This window comes from Cyanistes caeruleus, chromosome 15 (assembly GCF_971803275.1).
Source record: "Cyanistes caeruleus chromosome 15, bCyaCae1.hap1.1, whole genome shotgun sequence".
Lineage (NCBI taxonomy): Eukaryota > Metazoa > Chordata > Aves > Passeriformes > Paridae > Cyanistes > Cyanistes caeruleus.
Genome location: NC_141715.1, coordinates 2,692,663 through 2,711,480, shown reverse-complemented (window position 1 = coordinate 2,711,480; position 18,818 = coordinate 2,692,663). Strand labels below are relative to the sequence as shown.

Here is an 18,818-nt window from a genome sequence, read left to right as displayed (position 1 = left end):
GGCAATAGGAAATATCATGAAATAATGCAAAGGAAACAATGCATTGCAACGCAGTGAGAATGGCATTGGGGTTTTCCACCTTTATCTGGTAATTACCAACTTGAGGGCTGTGTTGAAAAGCAAAGTGATGTCTTCCATAGCTTTCAAATGCATCCTGTGATCTAAAAACCAAATAATTTTCATCCATGTCAACACTGGCAATGAATATCCTGCTTAGCCAAAATATTACATTAATGACACCTAAGCTGATGCTCTGACTTCAGAGAGGTCTTAAGCAACACTTCACAAACATGGTGATGTGAAATCTCCAGAGTCACCTGTGCAAACCCATGGGAACTGGAGTTGCATCATGAAAAAATAAGGTTGCAGATAAGGCCACCTGCTTGTTCCACACCTCTACTCAGTTCAACTCAGAGAGTTTAATATATTAACTTTTTTTGGGTATGCCTGAATACTCTTCATGGTAACAAACCTGAGGGGTAAGGAGGGGAATCCTCTTCCTTCTTGTGCATTGCTCCCACTGTAAAACACCTTTCCTGTAGCTGCAAATCTCTTGGTAACTAACCAGAGCTCAACTCTGCTGGAGATATTCCATGTGACCCAAAGAACCCAGCTCAGCAGGGCCAGCACTCCAGCACTGGCACCAGGAAACACTTTCCCCCCAAAAGCCTTCTAGTTCTGAGTGCCAGAAGCAAGAACCTGTGAAAAATGAGCAGATGCTGCTTTTACCTTTTGCCTCTTCAGGGTGGAAGCACATTTTAAGCAACGTTTTTCAGTGGCACCATCTGAGAATTTTGGCAGTGGTGGAGAGAGATGAGCAGAGAGATATCCAAAGCCTCCCTTGGAATTACATCCAGTAACTTCCATTTCCTCCACAAGACTGAACCAACCCTGTGACTACTTGGGGTCAGTGTGGCCTGTTTCAGTTTGAAAATACTTATTTTCAAAATCCCTCTCTCACAAACAAACAAAGAGACTACCAGGAGTAAATTTACTTTGCAGGATGCATCATGGCAAAAAATAGATGTCTGAAGTTGCCGGCAAGATCCCAAAAGTGAACATTCTGTAGGGACAACATTAAAGCAAGCCCAAGTGAGTATGAGAAATCAGAGTAACACACAGATTTTCTTACAGAGCCAATTCAGAGCCTGACATTTCCGCCCACACAGCACAGCTCAGTGACAGGCAATAAGACACAGCAGCAATATGAGCAACATGAGACTCCAGAGGAATAAACAATATATTTCTTCTGTCAACAAAAATATATGCCTCTCTTTATTCCTTTCATAAGTCTCACACAATTATTAATGCACTGGGTTTGTGTGGCAGGGTGGCTGCAGGGGTGGCTTCTGTGAGAAGCTGCTGGAAGCTTCCCCCATGTCCTACAGAGCGGCTCCAAGGGGGCAACACCTCTGGAAAACAGATTTAAGAATGGGGGTAAAACTGCACAGCTGCAGGAAGGAGAGAGGAGTGAGAATATGTGAGAGGAGCAGCTCTGCAGACAGCCAGGATGGGGGAGAAGGAGGGGAAGGAGATGTTCCAGGTGCCAGAGCTGAGATTCCCCTGAAGCCTAAGGTGAAGTCTAAGTAAAGCTGAGCCAAGGAAGAAAGGAGGGTAACAGGTCTTGAGTATAAACATTTCACTGTATTGCAAATTCTGCAGCTTGTAAACAAAACATCAGTCACAGCACAGTTCAGCCTCTCCCCACTTCAAGCCTGAACACATAAATCAACTTCTCTTCAATGTTAATGAATATTATTCTACTCACTTGCTCCTTGATCTATGAAACACTTATTGTCTCACTTCATAAAATACATTTCCTGCACACCAAGCATTTTTCTCTATAACGTTCCCGCTCATTAGTATAAGAACAGTATTTTATCTGTTTTCATGTATTGAAAATCTGGGACCAGGCTTTCAATGAAAGCACTGGAAAATGTGTGAATGGGAAGTAGGGGTTACTAAAAAGAGAAACAACAAAAACTGAGTGAGGACTAAGTTTCAGGAAGTCACAATAGTCAAGACAGGGCAATGCTAGGAGTAACATCATCCACCTCAGACAGTTCTACCATAATATCATGTTTGTTTCTCAAACATTCACCTGAGTTCCTGTCAAAATTAGTCCAATACAGCAGTGAAAACCAGTACAGTGTTCTTTTCCTTGGGAGATAACAGACAACTTAGCACCATACCCAAAATTTTTTACCCTTTCTGTAGCTGAAGGAATTTAAATACAAGGAGGTGTAAAAAGTGACCAAGTCTGTTCTAAGCTGGGTTTAACTACTCGCAGTCACTGCTGGGAGGAGTTCATCCATTCCACAGTTCCTGTCACACACAGTAGGAACCAGAAAACAATCATACAGCAGAACAGGGAAAACACTAAAAGCTGTGTTAGTTTATTATTCACTTCAAAATACAGGAGATTACAAAGATTCTGGAAGAGAGGGAACATTTGTCAGTGTCATCCTGAGCCTTCCTGCACAGCTCTTTCAATCTGCCTCTGTTCCCCCTCAAACAGAACTGCCAGGAGTGCAATAAATCTCTCACATTCCCAGCTTGGAGGGATCCTGTCATGACCTCCGGGAGATGACACAAATCAGATTTGTTCACAGCCCAACCCAGCAACATCCACAGCTCAGCTGAGCCCCTCGGGTGAGACAGAAATGTGGAGTCCAAATTTAGAGAAAGAAGAAGAGATCCTCTCTTAATCTGCTCCACATATTGAGCACAAGAAATGTGATAAAAGAGGTGCCACAGTCACTGGGAGGTCAAAGCACTCAGCATCTTCCAGGAGGTGATCACCCTCCCTGGATCAAGGCATATTCATTTTTTCCTTAGGGGCCTGCATAACTTTTCTCCCAACAAAATGAAACTGCAGCTACCCACATTAATTTTCCCTAGGCTGAAGCTTTCAAATGTGAATTTTTCTGCCTCAGATCAGAGGGTCCTGATGCCGTCAGTAACGAGTGAGAAACTTCCTGTGAATATTTATTAAAAATCCACTGTGGCTTAATATACTTCAATAAAACTTGCTCTTTTCCTCATAAAGTAAAATTCCTCTTAAACCATAAGTTCTCCTGCTGCTTCAGTTTGCTGGAAAGTCCATGATGTTAAACCCATCCATGGCTGCTTCGGTTTTTATGCAAATTCCAACCATCAGAGTTATATAAGGGCTTATGCAATGAAAAGAAATCTAATACACCAACCTGCCCATGTCACTGAGAGTTATTTACAAGAGCTATAATCCAAAGTTCTGGTTTGCTTTATATTTAAGGGCCTATTGCACAGGCAAAATGTCATATATGCCCAAAATTTGCTTTCAGTCACTTTCCCCTCCCAAAGAAAAAGAAAACTACAATTCAACTGCCTGCTGAAGGCTATTCCTTAGTCAGAGTCCATGCAAAATTGTATTAGAAGCTTTGAAGTTAAAACATGAACATTGACTACCAGGGAGGGCCCTAAAGACAAAGACATTTACTGGATGTAAATGTTCAGTGAAGACAAAGGTCACCTTCTACTTTCTCAAAATCAAACCATGTTGGAAACTCTACATCCTGCTTTCAAGTTTTGCTTCAGAGCTGAAATCTTTTCATGGAAGGAATCAGCAGTGAAACATTATTAACCTTGGTGATTGATTATGTTGTAATGGCCAAGTTATGATAACCTCAGAGGCCATGGGACTGCAGAGCCTCAGCTGGTGGGACACAGGAATCTGATTCATCCCAGCTCCAGAGCAGATGGGGCACGAGCAGAGGAGCTGCTGAGCAAGCCAAGCCCTCACCCTGCAGGAAATAAGGTTTTATCTCAATTGGTGGCTTTGGACCAAATCAAGCAGGAAACAAACCCTTTTGAAAATGCCCACAAACTGGAAATTCCCAGAAAGGTCACTTCAGAAATATCAAAACACTTCCAGAACACCATTCCCAAGTTCCCAAGGCTGCAGCTGATCAGTGACATCGTCTCTGGCAGCAGCAGCAGCAGCATCTGCACACAGCAGCTCCACACAGTAGCTGTGGGAGCTGCCGAAGCTCCCTGGCTCCTGTGCAGAGGATGCTGAGGACACCCTGGGAATGCTGCCCAGAGCCACAGCTCCACTGCAGGGAGTGCAGGAGCTCCAGCAGCCCGGCCTCAGCCAAGCTCCCAGTGCTTCCAGACACAGAAATCACTGTGCAGTTCAGGCTCCCAGCACTTCCCTGCTTTCAGCTTTGGAAGGGGTAGCCCAAGGCCACCAGCTGGAGCCCCCAAGCCCTGGAGAGAGAGCTCCAAGGCAGAGTTGCCTGGGTTGAGCTGCTCCAGGAACCAGGCAAGAACTCTTCAAATGGGGTAACTTCAACCTAAACATGTCAGGATGTGCCATTTCCAGCTCAACTTTGATCAATTAATCTCCAGCTAGCATGGAACAGTGATACAAACCCCAAAGGCTTTACTCTCCACTGCTTACCTTCATCCAAAGTCATTTGTATTTATGACAGGGAAAAGAGTTTATCCAGAGCAGCTTTTGGATCATGAGATAAGCATCTGACAGCATTATTTACAGATAAGAGAAATTCAGCAGCAATGCCTTTGGCTACTCTCTGTGCCCTGGCTGCTCCCTTCTACCTCTGTACCACGAAGAGCCTCCTCAGATCTCCTGGCAACTGTTCACAGCTGAGATGAAGAAATGTCAAACTTTGAGAATAAGCTGGAGTTTGTGTTCAGTATAGAAAAGTAAATTATCTACTGAGAGCAAGGCAAAGACAAAGTGTGACCTCTGTATTTGCACATCTGCTTCAGTTCACACTCCAAGGGAGATTTGTTATTAAAAACTTCAGGTAACTGATCTGCATTTTGAAGAATGTGAAGGAAAAGCTGCCCAGGAGCCACAGCAGGAGAGTGGGACACTTGCTCTTGGTTCTGCAGTGAAGATTAAGGTCTTCAGAGAAGAATCAGTTCTTTTCTGCATTTCTACTCTGTGATCCAGTGCCCTGAAGGTCCCTTATTTATTTTTCACTCCTTTTAACAGAGGGTTTCAATGAAGTTTTTCATGTTTCTCCAACCTTTTTTCTCCTTGTTGAGCACATTACTTACTTGGAACACGTGAGATATTTTAATGCAACACTGCAATTACATTTCTTTTGCATTTTACACTTAAATGATCACATGAATTAAAAAAGGAATGCACAGAGGTCTGAGTGGATGGGGATGGTGGTCTGGTTTGCAGAGCTTGAGCTGGGGTCTTCTCCAGGCCCTTTTTTCGGCAGTTTAACTGTTCTGGTGACCCTTGTTCCCAACTGTACCTTTGAAATCTGATCACTACAGCAGAAAGCCGAACTTCATCACCCAAGAAGTCAAAAATTGAACCTGAATCAGAATTTTTTCCCCACTGCAACAGCTGTTCTGGCCCAGAGCGATTTGAAAAAGTAAAAGCCTTTCAAAGTACTGCCAAATGAAAGTTCTTGATTAGTAGATCCCAACCAATTAATTATCCCATCATTACCACACAGATCCTTTAGACTGAAGGAGGTACATAGGGATGATTTAGGGCCATACTTACCTTTTATAATTCATTTTAAAACAGTCTCACAGACAGAGGTCTGTTTTTATCCAAAGAATCTTAATGTGTTGGCTAAACTTAATGAAGAGATTTAGGTTAATGCACCTCATCCATCCTGTTAAAGTAGCAATTATGCATCTGGAAGAAAAGTGTTTCCAGGGCCCCTGAAGTCCGTGCCAGTAAAGCACCAACTGCAGCTGCAGTTCACGAGAAAAGAAGAACAACAACTCTACAATTTACAAACCAGGTTTATAGACTAAATATTCCCAATGCAGACATTTCATTGATAGAACTGTGGAGACAGGGAGATCATCTCATTTAGTAAAAAAAAAACCTCAACCACCCCAAAATCTCACATGTGTCTCTAAACACGTGTTTTGAAAATACCAAAGAACTGTGACATTTTTGCTCTGCCAGAAAAATGATCACATCTTGATTGAATACTTTTCCTTCCCATTTCCTTTTCCAAGCTGAAATGTCAACTATTTTAAGTAAAATCCGAATATTACCCAACCACAAAGCAGAAGAGAACCTTGATGCCGCAGCTGTCCCTGAAAAGGCACATTCCAGTTCCACACTTGCAGTTTCACCAGGAAGAAAACAGAGATGAAACCTTTCCAAGTGCTTTGCTGCCTAATGACACAATCACCAGCATGTTATTAAAGCTCAACACCCTGACACTGCAGTCATTATATCTGCAAACACCAAGACATTATAGCAGGAGAAAACAATCCTTTTATTGAAAGCAAAGACGTCTCTTTGTGACAGGTGAATGTTTTACTCCTGAGATGAACCCCGTATACATAACTATTTCTATGCAGTTTTCATGTTCCATTTACACAATTTGCTGGCTAAAATGGCTTTAACAGTCAATCAAGGGTTCAAGTATTAAGCTGCAGAACAGAAGAAAATTATATTGTGTTATTGAAGTCAGGTAGATAAACAACAACTCCTGATTGTGATGATACCATTATGAACCTCAGGATGAACAGGAGAGAGAAAACATTCACTTGGTTTCATATTCTAAATACTTGCTGAGATTCATGTATAAATGGATGAAAAAAACAGACAGGGTTATTGTGTAATATTTTAATATCATAAAGCCAAATTTATTCAAACCAGGAAAAAAGGAAAGTGGGCTTTATGTCTTGTGTGGAGTACTGCCTTACTGAATTTGTGTTTATTATTCTGACAAGCCACAAAAATAAAAGATATAAATACAGAGACAACAGTAAATGTGTATCTCTTCTTTTGCAAGCAAACTGTCACAATATTATGCTCATTAAAAAGCTTTCTAAAACTAATAGCTCAGTGAAACACCAGACAATGGTTTGAGATAAATATCTTGCAACAGAGCTGTTTAAGCCACTGTAAAAACAAACCTCTTAAACAGAAGCACAAACACCAAGCAAACAACAGAGAACCTGTGTTCCCTGAAGTCACTTTGCAGCTTTGCACTGACTCCAGGAAGAACTAGATCAAAATAAAAGCTTTCACTCTGTTTTTATTTCCTTTGGGGCTGAATCTTCCTTTCTTTTCTTGCTAAACCCAGCCAAAGATGGACTCATCCTAGAGAAAAAAAAGTGATAAAATTGAATTGGTTCATTCCTATCAACATAAAGAAAAAAGTCTCTATATCAAGTGGGACAAATAAAGACTGTTCAGATTATCCAGATTATAATTTAGACCATCAGGAAAGGATTTAGCTCAAGCAGAAGGCAAAATCCACCTCCCTTTGCCTTGGCAAAGCACAGAGCCCTCCCTGTGAGGATGGAGCAGCTCTGGTCCCCAAATCACTGAAATCTTGAAAAAATTTGAGCTCAATATCAGTAATACTTTAGAATATAACTGGCACATATTATAATAAAATGAAACAAGATCAGTGCATGTTTTTAATATTATTAATTTGCTTATTTTAAGGTTTTTTGGCCTTTAATGGACTGTCTACATACCCTGTCCAGGTATGCCCCATTCTGTGACCTCTGGATCCTGTCAGAGCCTGCAGGAGAACATCAGGTGGAGGAAAATCATCATTTGCAGTCACATGGAATCTAATCTTAATTGCAACATTCCAAGGAGTAAATAGGCAGCATTAAAATTCAAGTAGACTTTTGTTCTCTAAAAAAAACCTCTATTTATAGAGGTAATAAAATGCAGCATTAATTTTCCAAATTTATTAATCTAGGGAAAAAAAAAAAGAAGATAAAAATAAACCCAGTTATTCAGAGTTGTTGATCCCTATCTAAATATCTTCTAGAATTATTCCATTTGCTTCTTGATTAATGAAAAATTCAGATCAATAGGAGACTTATCTCCTGAATTTGATGTTGGGCAAAATCTGCTAATTAGAAAGAAGGTATTAGAATTGATGGTTTTCACTGAAATACAGCTTAATAGGAGATTCTCAGTTAAAGCTCTTGAGAAAGGGGTAAAATTACAATTAAGGCTAGAGTAAGAGGGGAGGAGGAGGGATTGCTTGGCTGGTGAGGTTTTTCAAGTCACTGGAAATTATATATAAAGAAAATGATCTTTCTCTAAAATAAATGAAAAGGGCTGAAAAGGGGACAAGCCCTGTCCATAAATCCAAGGTGAAAAGCACACAGTGATCCATAACAAACAGAAAGTAGCCATTATGGGAAGATGGCAAATCCACCCAGGAAATCCTATATAAGCAGGATTTTGGGCTTTTTTTCCTTACAATAACTTGAAATATAATAATCTATTAAAGATTTCTCCTCCTTTTTTCTTGACACTTGTTCTTCTTTCTCTTGAGATCAAGCAAACATAAATCCAGGAAGATTTTTTTTTTAAATTCACTGTCCTACACATCCATGGATGTGTGTGTCTTACACATATATGTATAACATGTATATCTTAATGTATATCCAACATATGCATGAATAGCTTTGCACAAACACTTCTGCAATGATCTCAGCTGTGGGAGAAAGCACATGGAACAGCTTCCATGGGAGGAGAGATTTATTAGATTGGAACTTCTTAGCACAGAAATATGACAGAGACCAATGGAATCTTGAATATGAATAGCACATAATGAATAATTAATGTCATGTCATAATTCCAGAATTAATCAGGAATTTGGTTTCAAGCCAACAGATTACACACAATGCAGAATATTTGCACAATAATTGTGGAGGAAGTTTTTGAAGCATATTTCAGTGGAATTTCTTCTCCTGTTCAAGAACATCCACTGGAGTAGAAATCTCTGTTCTGAATCAAAATTGAACTTGTTTTGTTCTCACAAAGAAGATTTTTTAGGGAGTACTTTCTTGTCATGTGTGTGGAAATCTAATCCAGCATTTTACAAAATAAGGCACTGGCAGGAATGGTCCTACATTTGGGATACACCCCAACATGCGGAAAACTTCCATCAGCACCAATGCAAGGGAAGAAAAGTGCTGTGGGTGAAAGTGACATTTTTTAACTTGCCTGGTAGCTCTTCATGGATTAGTGTATTCTTTTTCCTAATAATTCATCCAACTGTGAGGCCAGAAATTCCAATTCCATTTGTAAGCATACACTGTATTATCTTAAATTGTGCAGCAGCTACAATGCCTCTAATTGAAATTGGCTGAATGCAGAGCACCAGTTTTAATTCCCAAGTCATTTTCCAGTAATGAAAGAGCTGCATTCAGGGCACAGAGTGAGAACATGTTCGATGGTTTTGTTAAATTGTGTTACGGCAACCTTTGGGGAGCATGTAATTTATTTATTGTATGTATGAAATCAACCACTATTTTCCTACATGAAAAAATAAATTATTATTCATACTACTGCCTTGGACCCATCTGTGAATAAGTTTAATTACATATTTCACATGTTCAGAAAAACTTGCAGATGTTTTATGTGCATGTCTTTAATGTCAGGCTGTAGCAAACACTTCCACCATCCTTCCATCAAATTAACACATACAAGACCCTCCATGAAACAAAAAGGTTTTTTCCAAAAATCTGGTGGTGCCCAGAGCATGGAATGAATTCCATTTGTGAGCTGTAAAACCTACTACCCAAAACAAGCAGCCAAATGGCCTTTAAACCTTGGGATCTTCACTTGTATTAACAATTTGTTTTCTCTAGTGAAGTAAAACCTTAGCGGTTCATTTCCTACCTTCTCCATCAACCCGGCTGCAGGTCATCAGTCGACTTCTGAACCTTTCATTTTCCTCAAGCATTTTTGAAATCACTTTCCATACCTTGTGCCAGACTTTGGACTAAAAGATAAAATGTGAAGCATATTGAAAGTTTGCATTAAAACATCTACAAGGCAGAACTTTGAATTCCCTACAACTACTATGAAATCCAGCTGGGGTTTTTTCGTTGAAGACTAGGAAAGAAGGGAAGAAGGGAGAGATATATATGCAGGATATATGGAAGAATCACCTGTATTTAAAAGTCAGAAACATAAATTCCTACATGATTTTTCACATGAGATCTCCACCTCCTTTCTTGCCTAGAACTATTGTGTTTATCCAGGACTAGAGAAGTGCCCTTCCAGATAAGCAAAGCTCATGAAAATGTGTGCAGAGACATTATGCTCTCTTCAAAGTCATCCAAAACAGGGGGAGAAAAAAAAAATCTTGTAGTTTTCCAAGAGCAAAAAGTTTCCCATGTGGTCCCTCAGCAGCAGCATAACTGAGGCCCCAAATTCAGATTGCAGAATAGCAATGCTCCTGCCTATTTCATATCAAATCCACATTCATTTGTTTTATAGATGTTGAAAAGCTCTACTTTAGAGGCATAAAACTGTGTCCATAGTGGGCACATTCCAAAACTGTGCATCAAAAAGGTGAAATTGGAATTGTGGACAAAAGCATTCAGGCAAAGGTGGCGTAACAAATAGAAATGGCTGTTGACACTCTGATGTTTGGACTTTTGCTGGACCCCATCTGAGGAACTTGTTTAAATCTAAAGGTAATTCCTTTCTCGAAGACATTTATTGCTAAAACATTCTATATATTCCTCATTGTTTTTGAAGACTATTCAGTGCACAGGAGAGCCATATTCCAGGATGTTATTAACTGTTCCTCTACAGTTGGTAGCATTTTGCTGTTTTTAAATCAAGTATCTATGACATGACTCTGTTCTAGTCCAGCTGATTACTTGTACTTCACACATTACAGAATCTCATAATGAGTTACTGCTTAACAAATGTCCCCCTTAAAATTTCAAGCATTTGTTGAACTACTGAGCAGGAACAGAAACACATTTGTGAAGCAGAAGGTAATTCTGCATTGCTCCAAGGATGGCATTAATAGCTCGGGTTCCTGCCTTCGCTTATTTGTAACCCGTGGGATTTCTTTGTTTAAAACATGAGAGGAAGAGGAGCTGCAGAGCGTTTTCCTGCTGGGTTTCACCCCCAAGGTGTTCTGCACCCTGGCCCCAATCCAGCAAAGCATTTCAGTACAGGCTTTAAGTCAACAGCATACTCTCATTTTTCAAGGTAAGCACACACTTAAGTGCTTTATTGAATAAGAGCCAGAATTTTAAAGCCTCCAGAGAGGGAAGATAATACCATTTTTTCTTTTCTGTAAGTAAGGTTTTCAGTAACAGGCTAGCAATTCCATCTTTTAATCTCCCTCATGCTTTCACACACAGAGAACAAGCAGCTTTCTCAAATGCCAAGGCAGCTAATTGAGCTGCCACACTTTATACCTTTTTCTTCTTTCGTTTAATGACTTTATCAACGTTTCTTGAAGGGACGGGAAAGTCAAAAATGTCAGCCTTAGCCTCTTGAGGGTCACCTAGAAGGAGTTTAGAAAGCATTTTTTGAGTATTTACAGTATGTTCCTAAGGAAGATGCTGATCACTGGCACAGGGTGCCCAGAGAAGCTGTGGCTGCCCCTGGATTCCTGGAAGTGTCCAAGAGAGGCTGGATGGAGTTCTGAACAGTCTGGTCTAGTGTAAGGTGTCCCTAGAAGGGGGTGGAACTGGATAACCCTTAAGGTCCCTCTGAACCCAAACCACTCTATAATTCCAGAGGGATCCTTATTTCTGGTCACTTTACAGGGTATCAATCCTTACACCCTGCAGCTTGTCCCCTTCTTCATTATTCCAATACAACTGTGGGGCAAATGAGTGTCTCTCAAACGCCACAAAACAGATTTCAAAACTACACAGCACCCACACATTAATCAACAGACTTTTGGGAGCTTTTAATTCCCTCTCTTTCTGAGAACTGGACACAGCAATTGAGGTGTGTGACCTCATCAGTGCCCAGAACTGGGGAAGAATCACCACCCCGTGTTTTGCTGGCCCCGCTATTCTTGGTACAGACAATCAAGACAACACTTGAGCCACCTCCAGCCCTCAGGGAGCCCGACACACGGGGGCTGTCCCCGGGTCTCACGTACCGCTGCCGCCTCTCCCCTCACCGCTCCCCGCTCGCCCCTCGGGGCTGGGCCCGGCCCGCGGCTCCGGGGCGGCCCTCGGGGCCCCAGCCCGGCCTGGGGAGCGCTGCCCGGGGCTCTGCCAGCGGCCCCGGCCCAGGTGGATCACGGTGCTGCTGCGGTGCGAGCCGAAGCTGTTCACGTACACGAACTGCATGGGCGGGCGGGCGCGGCGAGCGCGCTCCCTCTGCGGCGGGGCCGCGGGCATGAGGGGAACCGGGCTGGGCGCTGTGAGGGTCGCCGGGGATTGCGGCTTAGTGAGGAGAAACGAGGGTCGGTGTGGGGAACGGGGGCTGAGGGGAACCGGGGGCTGAGAGGAACCGCAGCTGCGGGGGCGGCGAGGGGAGCTGGGGACCGAGGTGTCGGTGAGGGGAGCCGGGGCTGAAGGGCGGGGAGGGGAATCACGGGTCAGTGAGGGGGATAGCTCGGTGAGAGGAGCCCAGGGTTGTGAGACCAGCCGGGACTGAGGGGAGCCGGGGGTCGGTGAGAGGAGCTGGGGACTGAAGGGCTGGATGTCCCCCTGGGCCAGAGCTAGAGTTTAGCACACACTGTGCTGCCCAAAGCCACGTATTGATAAATTTCATGCAAGTTATTGATCTGTTTGTACCAGTGGTAAGTGGACTCTGGGCTGAAGGTTGTTTGATGTCTTGTTTGTCTCTGCAGCAGGGGAACCGCTGGCATCCCTTTGGTGCGGGTGCTGCTGCAGTGCCTGCACTGGTAGAAGGATTTCCTCTCCGAACAGTGCACCCGCTCCAGCCACACACTGAGCAATAATGAAACATCAAATACCTGTTTTGTCCTTCAGGCAGCGACAGATGTGTGACACAGGATGCTTGGCAGGGTCAGTCTGATACATGCAGCTCCTCATGGGTTTGTTGGATATGGATAGTGACAACTGGAATTCTCAAACCACTCAAGAGCTCAGGTCATAGAATCATGGAATGGTTTGGGTTGGAAGAGACCTTAAACACCACCCAGTTCCATTCCCTGCCACGTGCAGGGACATCTATCCCAGGCTGCTCCCAGCCCTGTCCAGCCTGGCTTTGGGCACTTCCAGGGATCCAGGGGCAGCCACAGCTTCTCTGGGCACCTGTGCCAGGGCCTGCCCACCCTCACAGGGAAGGATTTACGTCAAATCCCACTGATGTTTGCTTTGTCACTAAAATACTGCTCCAGATTACTTCCCAGAGTTCAGTTTGCGCAAGGTTGTAAATTAGAAATAATAAATTCTATGAAAATACCGATTTTTCCTAATTGTTTCAGCAGCACTGGCAGCATGAATGGTGTTGCCCTCGGGAATGGATCCAAAGAGACCACGAGGCAAACTGTGCTCATTCCAGAGAAGGGAATGGAGCTGGGGAGGGGGCTCAGCCTGGAGGAAAGGGGGATCAGGGGGAACCTTCTGGCTCCTGCCAGGAGGGGACAGCCAGGTGGGCTACCATGACAAGAGGGAACGGCCCCAGGCTGGGCCAGGGGAGGCTCAGGGTGGACAGCAGCAGGAATTTCCCCATGGAAAGGGAGCTCAGGCACTGGAACTGCCGAGAGAGGGTTGGATCCCCATCCCTGGAGGTGGCACTCGGTGCTCTGGGCTGGGCTCGGTGGTGCCGGAGCTCTTTTCCCCTCAGCGCTTCCCGGGCCGGCGCAGTGCGGGCGGGCCCCGGCAGGTGGCGGCCGCTCCCGCCGAACCGGCGCTGGCCCGGCGCGGCCTGCCGAGCATCCGCGGATTGCCGCTATTGTACACACTGCCGGCAAAAGGCATGTCCCCTATGCAGCTGCGAGCGAGGAAAAACAGTTCGCACAGGCACAGCCTGGGACAGTTCGCCAGAGTAATTTGTTGTTTCCCAGTTATAAAAGGGCATCTCCTGCAGGCTCCAAAGGGTGTGGACGAAAAAGGAGGTTGCAGGTGTGACACAATCTCTGAGCCTTGAGATCAACTGTGACCTCAAATATCAACTGTGACCTCCCATATCAGGGAAAGGTTCTTCCCCCAGAGGGTGCTGGCACTGCCCAGGCTCCCCAGGGAATGGTCCCGGCCCGGAGGCTGCCAGAGCTCCAGGAGAGCTTGGGCAGCGCTCCAGGGATGGAGCTGGGATTGTTGGGGGTCTGTGCAGGGCCAGGAGCTGGATCAATGACCTTTGTGGTTCTCTTCCACTCAGGATACTGTGATTCTACAATTCTCAATTCCACTCCTTCACAAACCCAGACTCCCTCCTCCTCCTCTGTCAAAACCTGCACTGACCAACTGTACCAGTGAGGCTGCAGCCAGTGAGTTCAGTTTGGGATACTAAACCCAAAAGCTTCATTAAAAAGGTCCTGGCCTACAAACTTCCCCAGATCCACCCATCCCAAAGCCCTGGTAAAGAAATCCCTTCTTTAGCTGCAATGCTGCCCACACCACCACTCCCAGTGAATCCTCACACACAAACCTAAAGAGCCCCGTGTTCATTCCATGACTGTCTCTGCATTGTGCAGGAACACTCGCTGCTGTATCTGCCAGGGCAGGAGCTGCCTGTGCCAGCTGGCAGCTGCTTCCTTCCTCCGGCCTCCTCGGGGCACCACGGCTGCCAAGGCAGTGGTTTCTCAGCACCTGTACTCACAGAAATGCTTCCACCCTGCTAATACAAACACACAGACCTCGTGGGGCACATTTTGTCCACTTTTCCCAACAGCACATTTGCCAGCGCTTTGATCTCAAATGCAAATTCAGCTCAGATCCTTTTTAGGATCTGCTGCTACTCAGAAAAATCAATGCCACCTAAAATCTCTCTGCAGATCTGTCAAGTTCAGCTATTTTAGCTGCACGCTGCTCTTCACCCACCTTTCCACATGTGTGAACTGACTACCAGCTGGCCACTATCTCTGTATGAATCACTCTGAGCAAACATCTCAGCTTTTCACCACAGCTGTAACTGTCTGGTTAAAACCAGCCCAGATTCCAGATTTCAGCCTGCACCTCATCGTGCGCTTGCTCTGTGCTCCAATGGCAGCTCCTCCATCTCACGACTTGAGTCGGTTCCTGAATTCCATTGTTTCAGTTTTGCTTTGGCCAAGGATGTGTCATCATCCATGAGCTCTGACAGCCCTTTTAAAATGAGGCAGTTTCTGGTGCCTACAGCCGGTGCCAAGGAGAAGGAAGGAAAGAGCCATTGGGACATTGCTGCACGCATGGTTGGTGATTCCCTGTAAAAACCCACCCTTCTGCTGCTGATGGAGATTTGGCTTTCTCTGAATGTTCTTTGCAGTGGAAGTACTGACATGAGTCCACAGAATTCATGGAAACACAGAATGGGTTGGGTGGAACCTATAAAGATCATTTAATTCTGCACCTGCCATGGCAGGGACAACTTCCACTGTCCCAGGCTGCTCCAAGCCCCATCCAACCTGGCCTTGGACACTTCAGGGATCCAGAGAGCAACCTGTGCCAAGGCCTCCCCATCCTCACAGGGAGAAAATTATTCCATACATTTCACCTAAGCTTACCCTAAAATTCAACATACCTCAAGCAAGGCCATTGTTCATTAACTGTAACGTTACCTTGATCAAGTGGAAAGGGTGAATGCATCTGAAGTAAGATTCTGACACTGTGAACAGGGAAAAGTGTGCTCATTCTGACAACAGCTGCACTCAAACCTTGTTAATTATACCCTCAGCAGTAGCACAAACAATTATTCTATCACCTTCATTTTCACAGAATATTTAATAAGACACTGGAATGAGGGATTTCATTAGTATGTGGTTACTGCACAAAAGACACTGGGGACCATTTATTAGTGTAACCAGAAATCATTACAAAAACAAAAGTCACGACTTCTGCTAAGTCAAAGCAATGAATTTGCCTTCAGCTTCTTCTTAGTTGTAAAATTCATCATTTAGCCTGGCTAAATGGGGTAGCAAAGAGAGAAAATGGAATAGCACCTGCATTTCACAGCAGTGAACCTGCACAGCTCCCACTGCTTTACAAACCACACACACGGGAATCCCTTCCTCCACACCACTCATAAGGAGAAGCCAGTTCTCCCATCTCCTCATGCTGTGCATAAAAATATTGAGGAGACTATAAACTGTGTTACATAAAAGCCTGAGCCTCCCCTAGAGAGATTCCCAAATCAGTGAGAAGATCCATAGGCTTTACAGCAAAACCCACGTCAAGGAGATCAAACCCTCTGGCTTAGCAGAACTTTGTGTTACAGCATTTCAACAGATTGCCAATTGGAAATAAAACTATGGGGGAAACTCAAGGAGACAAAATGAGCCCTGAGATTACACCAGAATGACACAGCATGATTTCCAGGAAAGGCTGGTAGTCAAGTGGATGAAGCAGAAGGCAGGTGAGGATTTCACTTGCTCTGATTTCATTTTCCAAATGAAAAATGAACTAAATGTTCAAGTTACTGGTATTTGTTTCCAAATCGGAGACAGGGAAACTTTACCAAGCTTTAGGCTGCAGAGACTATGATATTAAAGATTAAAAGTCTCCTGTTCAGGGGAATGTGCAGTTAGATCCTGAGAGAACACACAGCTGAGGAAGTTCAGCCCTTCCTGCCATTACCCTCCAGATACTGAAAGAATCCTGGTCCATGCAGATGTTAAATGCAAAAATCCCCAAATCATCCCCAAATTCAGCATTAATGTAGATAACCCAAGATCAAGCACAGAAAGCTCACGATTTCTTACTTCTCCTCTGAGATCCAACAGGATCCCAGGCCAAAGCGTGACCACCAACACACCTGGCTGCAGGAGTGCCCATCCCTGGAGGTGTCCCAGGAAGGGCTGGAGGTGGCACTCAGTGCTCTGGGCTGGGGACAAGAGTGGCACAGCTTGGACCCCATGGATTCTGAGGTCTTTTCCGACCCAAAAGGTTCTGGGATTCTCAGCAGCAAGGCCCCCCTATAATGGCACTGAGCATCCCCTCCTCCCTCCCCCAGAGACAGCAGGCTGCTGCCAGGGGAGGAGCAGAGCAGGGCTCTGTCTCCATGGATTGCTCCCTCTGCAGAGAAAATGGCAGCAGTCACTGCTTTGTTCTGCCCTCACATTCCTCCACAGACACCCCCTGTGACAGCAACGCTTGAGCAAATTCCCTTTCCACTGACTGAAGAGCTGGGCTGATTTTGCCAGTGTGTACAGAGCATCTGTCCGTGCACAGCTGGCCCACTGCAGCAGAGCTGGGGGCTACTGCTGCTGCTTCCAGGAGAATGCCTCAGAAACTTAAGGGATCCCAGTTAAACTCAGAAACACTCGGCATGAACGTGCTCCCAACCCAGCCCAGCACTCGGCATCAGCTTAAAGCCACAAGCACTGCCTTGCAAAGTGACACTTGGCCAAACTGACAACTTAATGCACAGCAAGGCCTGAACAATCCCTGGGCAAACTGATCCTGCTCTGTGAGTCAGCAGCGATGTCAGATGGTGATTTACACTGAGCAAACATTTTTTTTTCAAGCCTTGCATTGGAGAAGACTGGCAGAGTTTTGGTTTTTTTTAATGCATTGCTCTCCTTCCACGGATTTCAGATCTTGTCTGAGATACTGAGGCACACAGTCTGTGTCCACTGCATTTACCCCATCACTGCCATTTAAAACCAATGTTTTTCACTCCCATGAAAAGCAAAGCAACTCATAGTTTTGGGATAAAAAAATATTCCATGGCTAAGAGGAATAAAACTATGTCCCTTTTAAACATTAAGAATAATACAAACCCAAAAATGTGTCCTCACAGTCATCCTTGACCTGTGCAGTGCCCAGAGGAGTTAATCTCAGCTTTCATGACTCACCAAAATTAAATTTCAGGAGGAAGAATGCAATCAAACACTGACTTAATACATCTCTCTATTTTATGTATAGCAGGAGGACTGAGAAATTTGGACCAGCAAATTTAGTGGAGGAATGTTAACGGAACAGTCTCCCACGCTCCATAAACAAAGTGACTGAGGCAGCTTCCCTTAGGGAGAGATGCATTCAAATAAATCAGCATTTAGTATTAAATTGTCTCTCTGACAAGCCCTACAAGAAGTCAGGAAATTATAGTTCCTGTGCCATGAAAACAGGTGATATCTGATGGCATCAATCAGAGCATGGGGATGCAGGAAGACTTCAGTGATGTATTCAGAGCACTGATTCACCCCCTTCAGTTCCTCTGAGTGCACAGACAGCTGCGAGGATATTCTTATCCCACAGGCTGTTTTTCACTCTGACAAACTGAATCAGCTCATTTCACACAGGGAAAAGGATGGCAGCGCTTCTCCTCATCTCCCCTTTCCGAGGCTATGACTCGTCCCAGATTCCCTGGAGCCGCACGGAGAGTTTTGGGAGAGTCAGGACTGAGCAGAAAGTGTCCCAAAACAACCTGGCAGCTCAGAGCCCATCCCAAAAATCAGCTCAGCCTTGAAATCAGGGCGAGATTGCTTCCATCCACCTCCTGCTCCGGTTGGAATGTGGCAGCTCCTTCAGGGCAAGTGGCACCCGAGAGAGCTCCGGGGAGTGTGATGGGGGCAGCTCCTGGTGGAAGGAAAAAGCTGGGATTCACACGTTGGGAATTCGGGAATTCCACCCAGCAGGGCTTACCTCCAATCTTCTGGAGTCTGCCTGTAGCTTTTACTTACAGCTTCAGTGCAAAGTGAAACCCAAAACGGATTTGTTGTGTCATCTGCCCAAGAAACCATAAATTCAGAATCAGCCCGTCACTCCCAACAGTGATTATTTGGAGTTTTGAATGATCCAGACCTTTCCCCTTATTGATTTCAATGTTTTAGGCTCTGCCTAGTAAGAAAACTTAAACGTTCACCAAATATTCTGCAATCTTCAGAACAGGAGAATTTTAGAATGAATATACACTGTAATCCCCAACTGTTAATCAGATATTGGATCCTGAGAAACTCTCTTAAGTT

General features: G+C 44.5%; 1 protein-coding gene and 1 long non-coding RNA gene across 2 annotated transcripts; one reads left to right on the top strand and one right to left on the bottom strand.

Annotated features, from left to right (window-relative positions):
* The first annotated feature begins 816 nt into the window (after positions 1 to 816).
* On the top strand, positions 817 to 1,262 carry LOC111941991 (uncharacterized). The gene is made up of 3 exons (XR_015276881.1): positions 817 to 906; positions 1,003 to 1,054; positions 1,135 to 1,262. It is a non-coding gene; the product is annotated as an uncharacterized LOC111941991 (long non-coding RNA).
* Positions 1,263 to 6,250: 4,988 nt separating this feature from the next.
* C15H5orf47 (chromosome 15 C5orf47 homolog) lies at positions 6,251 to 12,305 on the bottom strand. Its single transcript, XM_086852347.1, has 5 exons — positions 11,901 to 12,305; positions 11,203 to 11,291; positions 9,659 to 9,761; positions 7,486 to 7,532; positions 6,251 to 7,102 (listed from the first exon to the last, which is right to left on the bottom strand). Exons 1-5 carry the CDS (start codon positions 12,142 to 12,144, stop codon positions 7,076 to 7,078), a joined length of 510 nt encoding a protein of 169 aa, XP_086708473.1. The 5' UTR covers positions 12,145 to 12,305; the 3' UTR covers positions 6,251 to 7,075.
* Between the last annotated feature and the right edge of the window lie 6,513 nt (positions 12,306 to 18,818).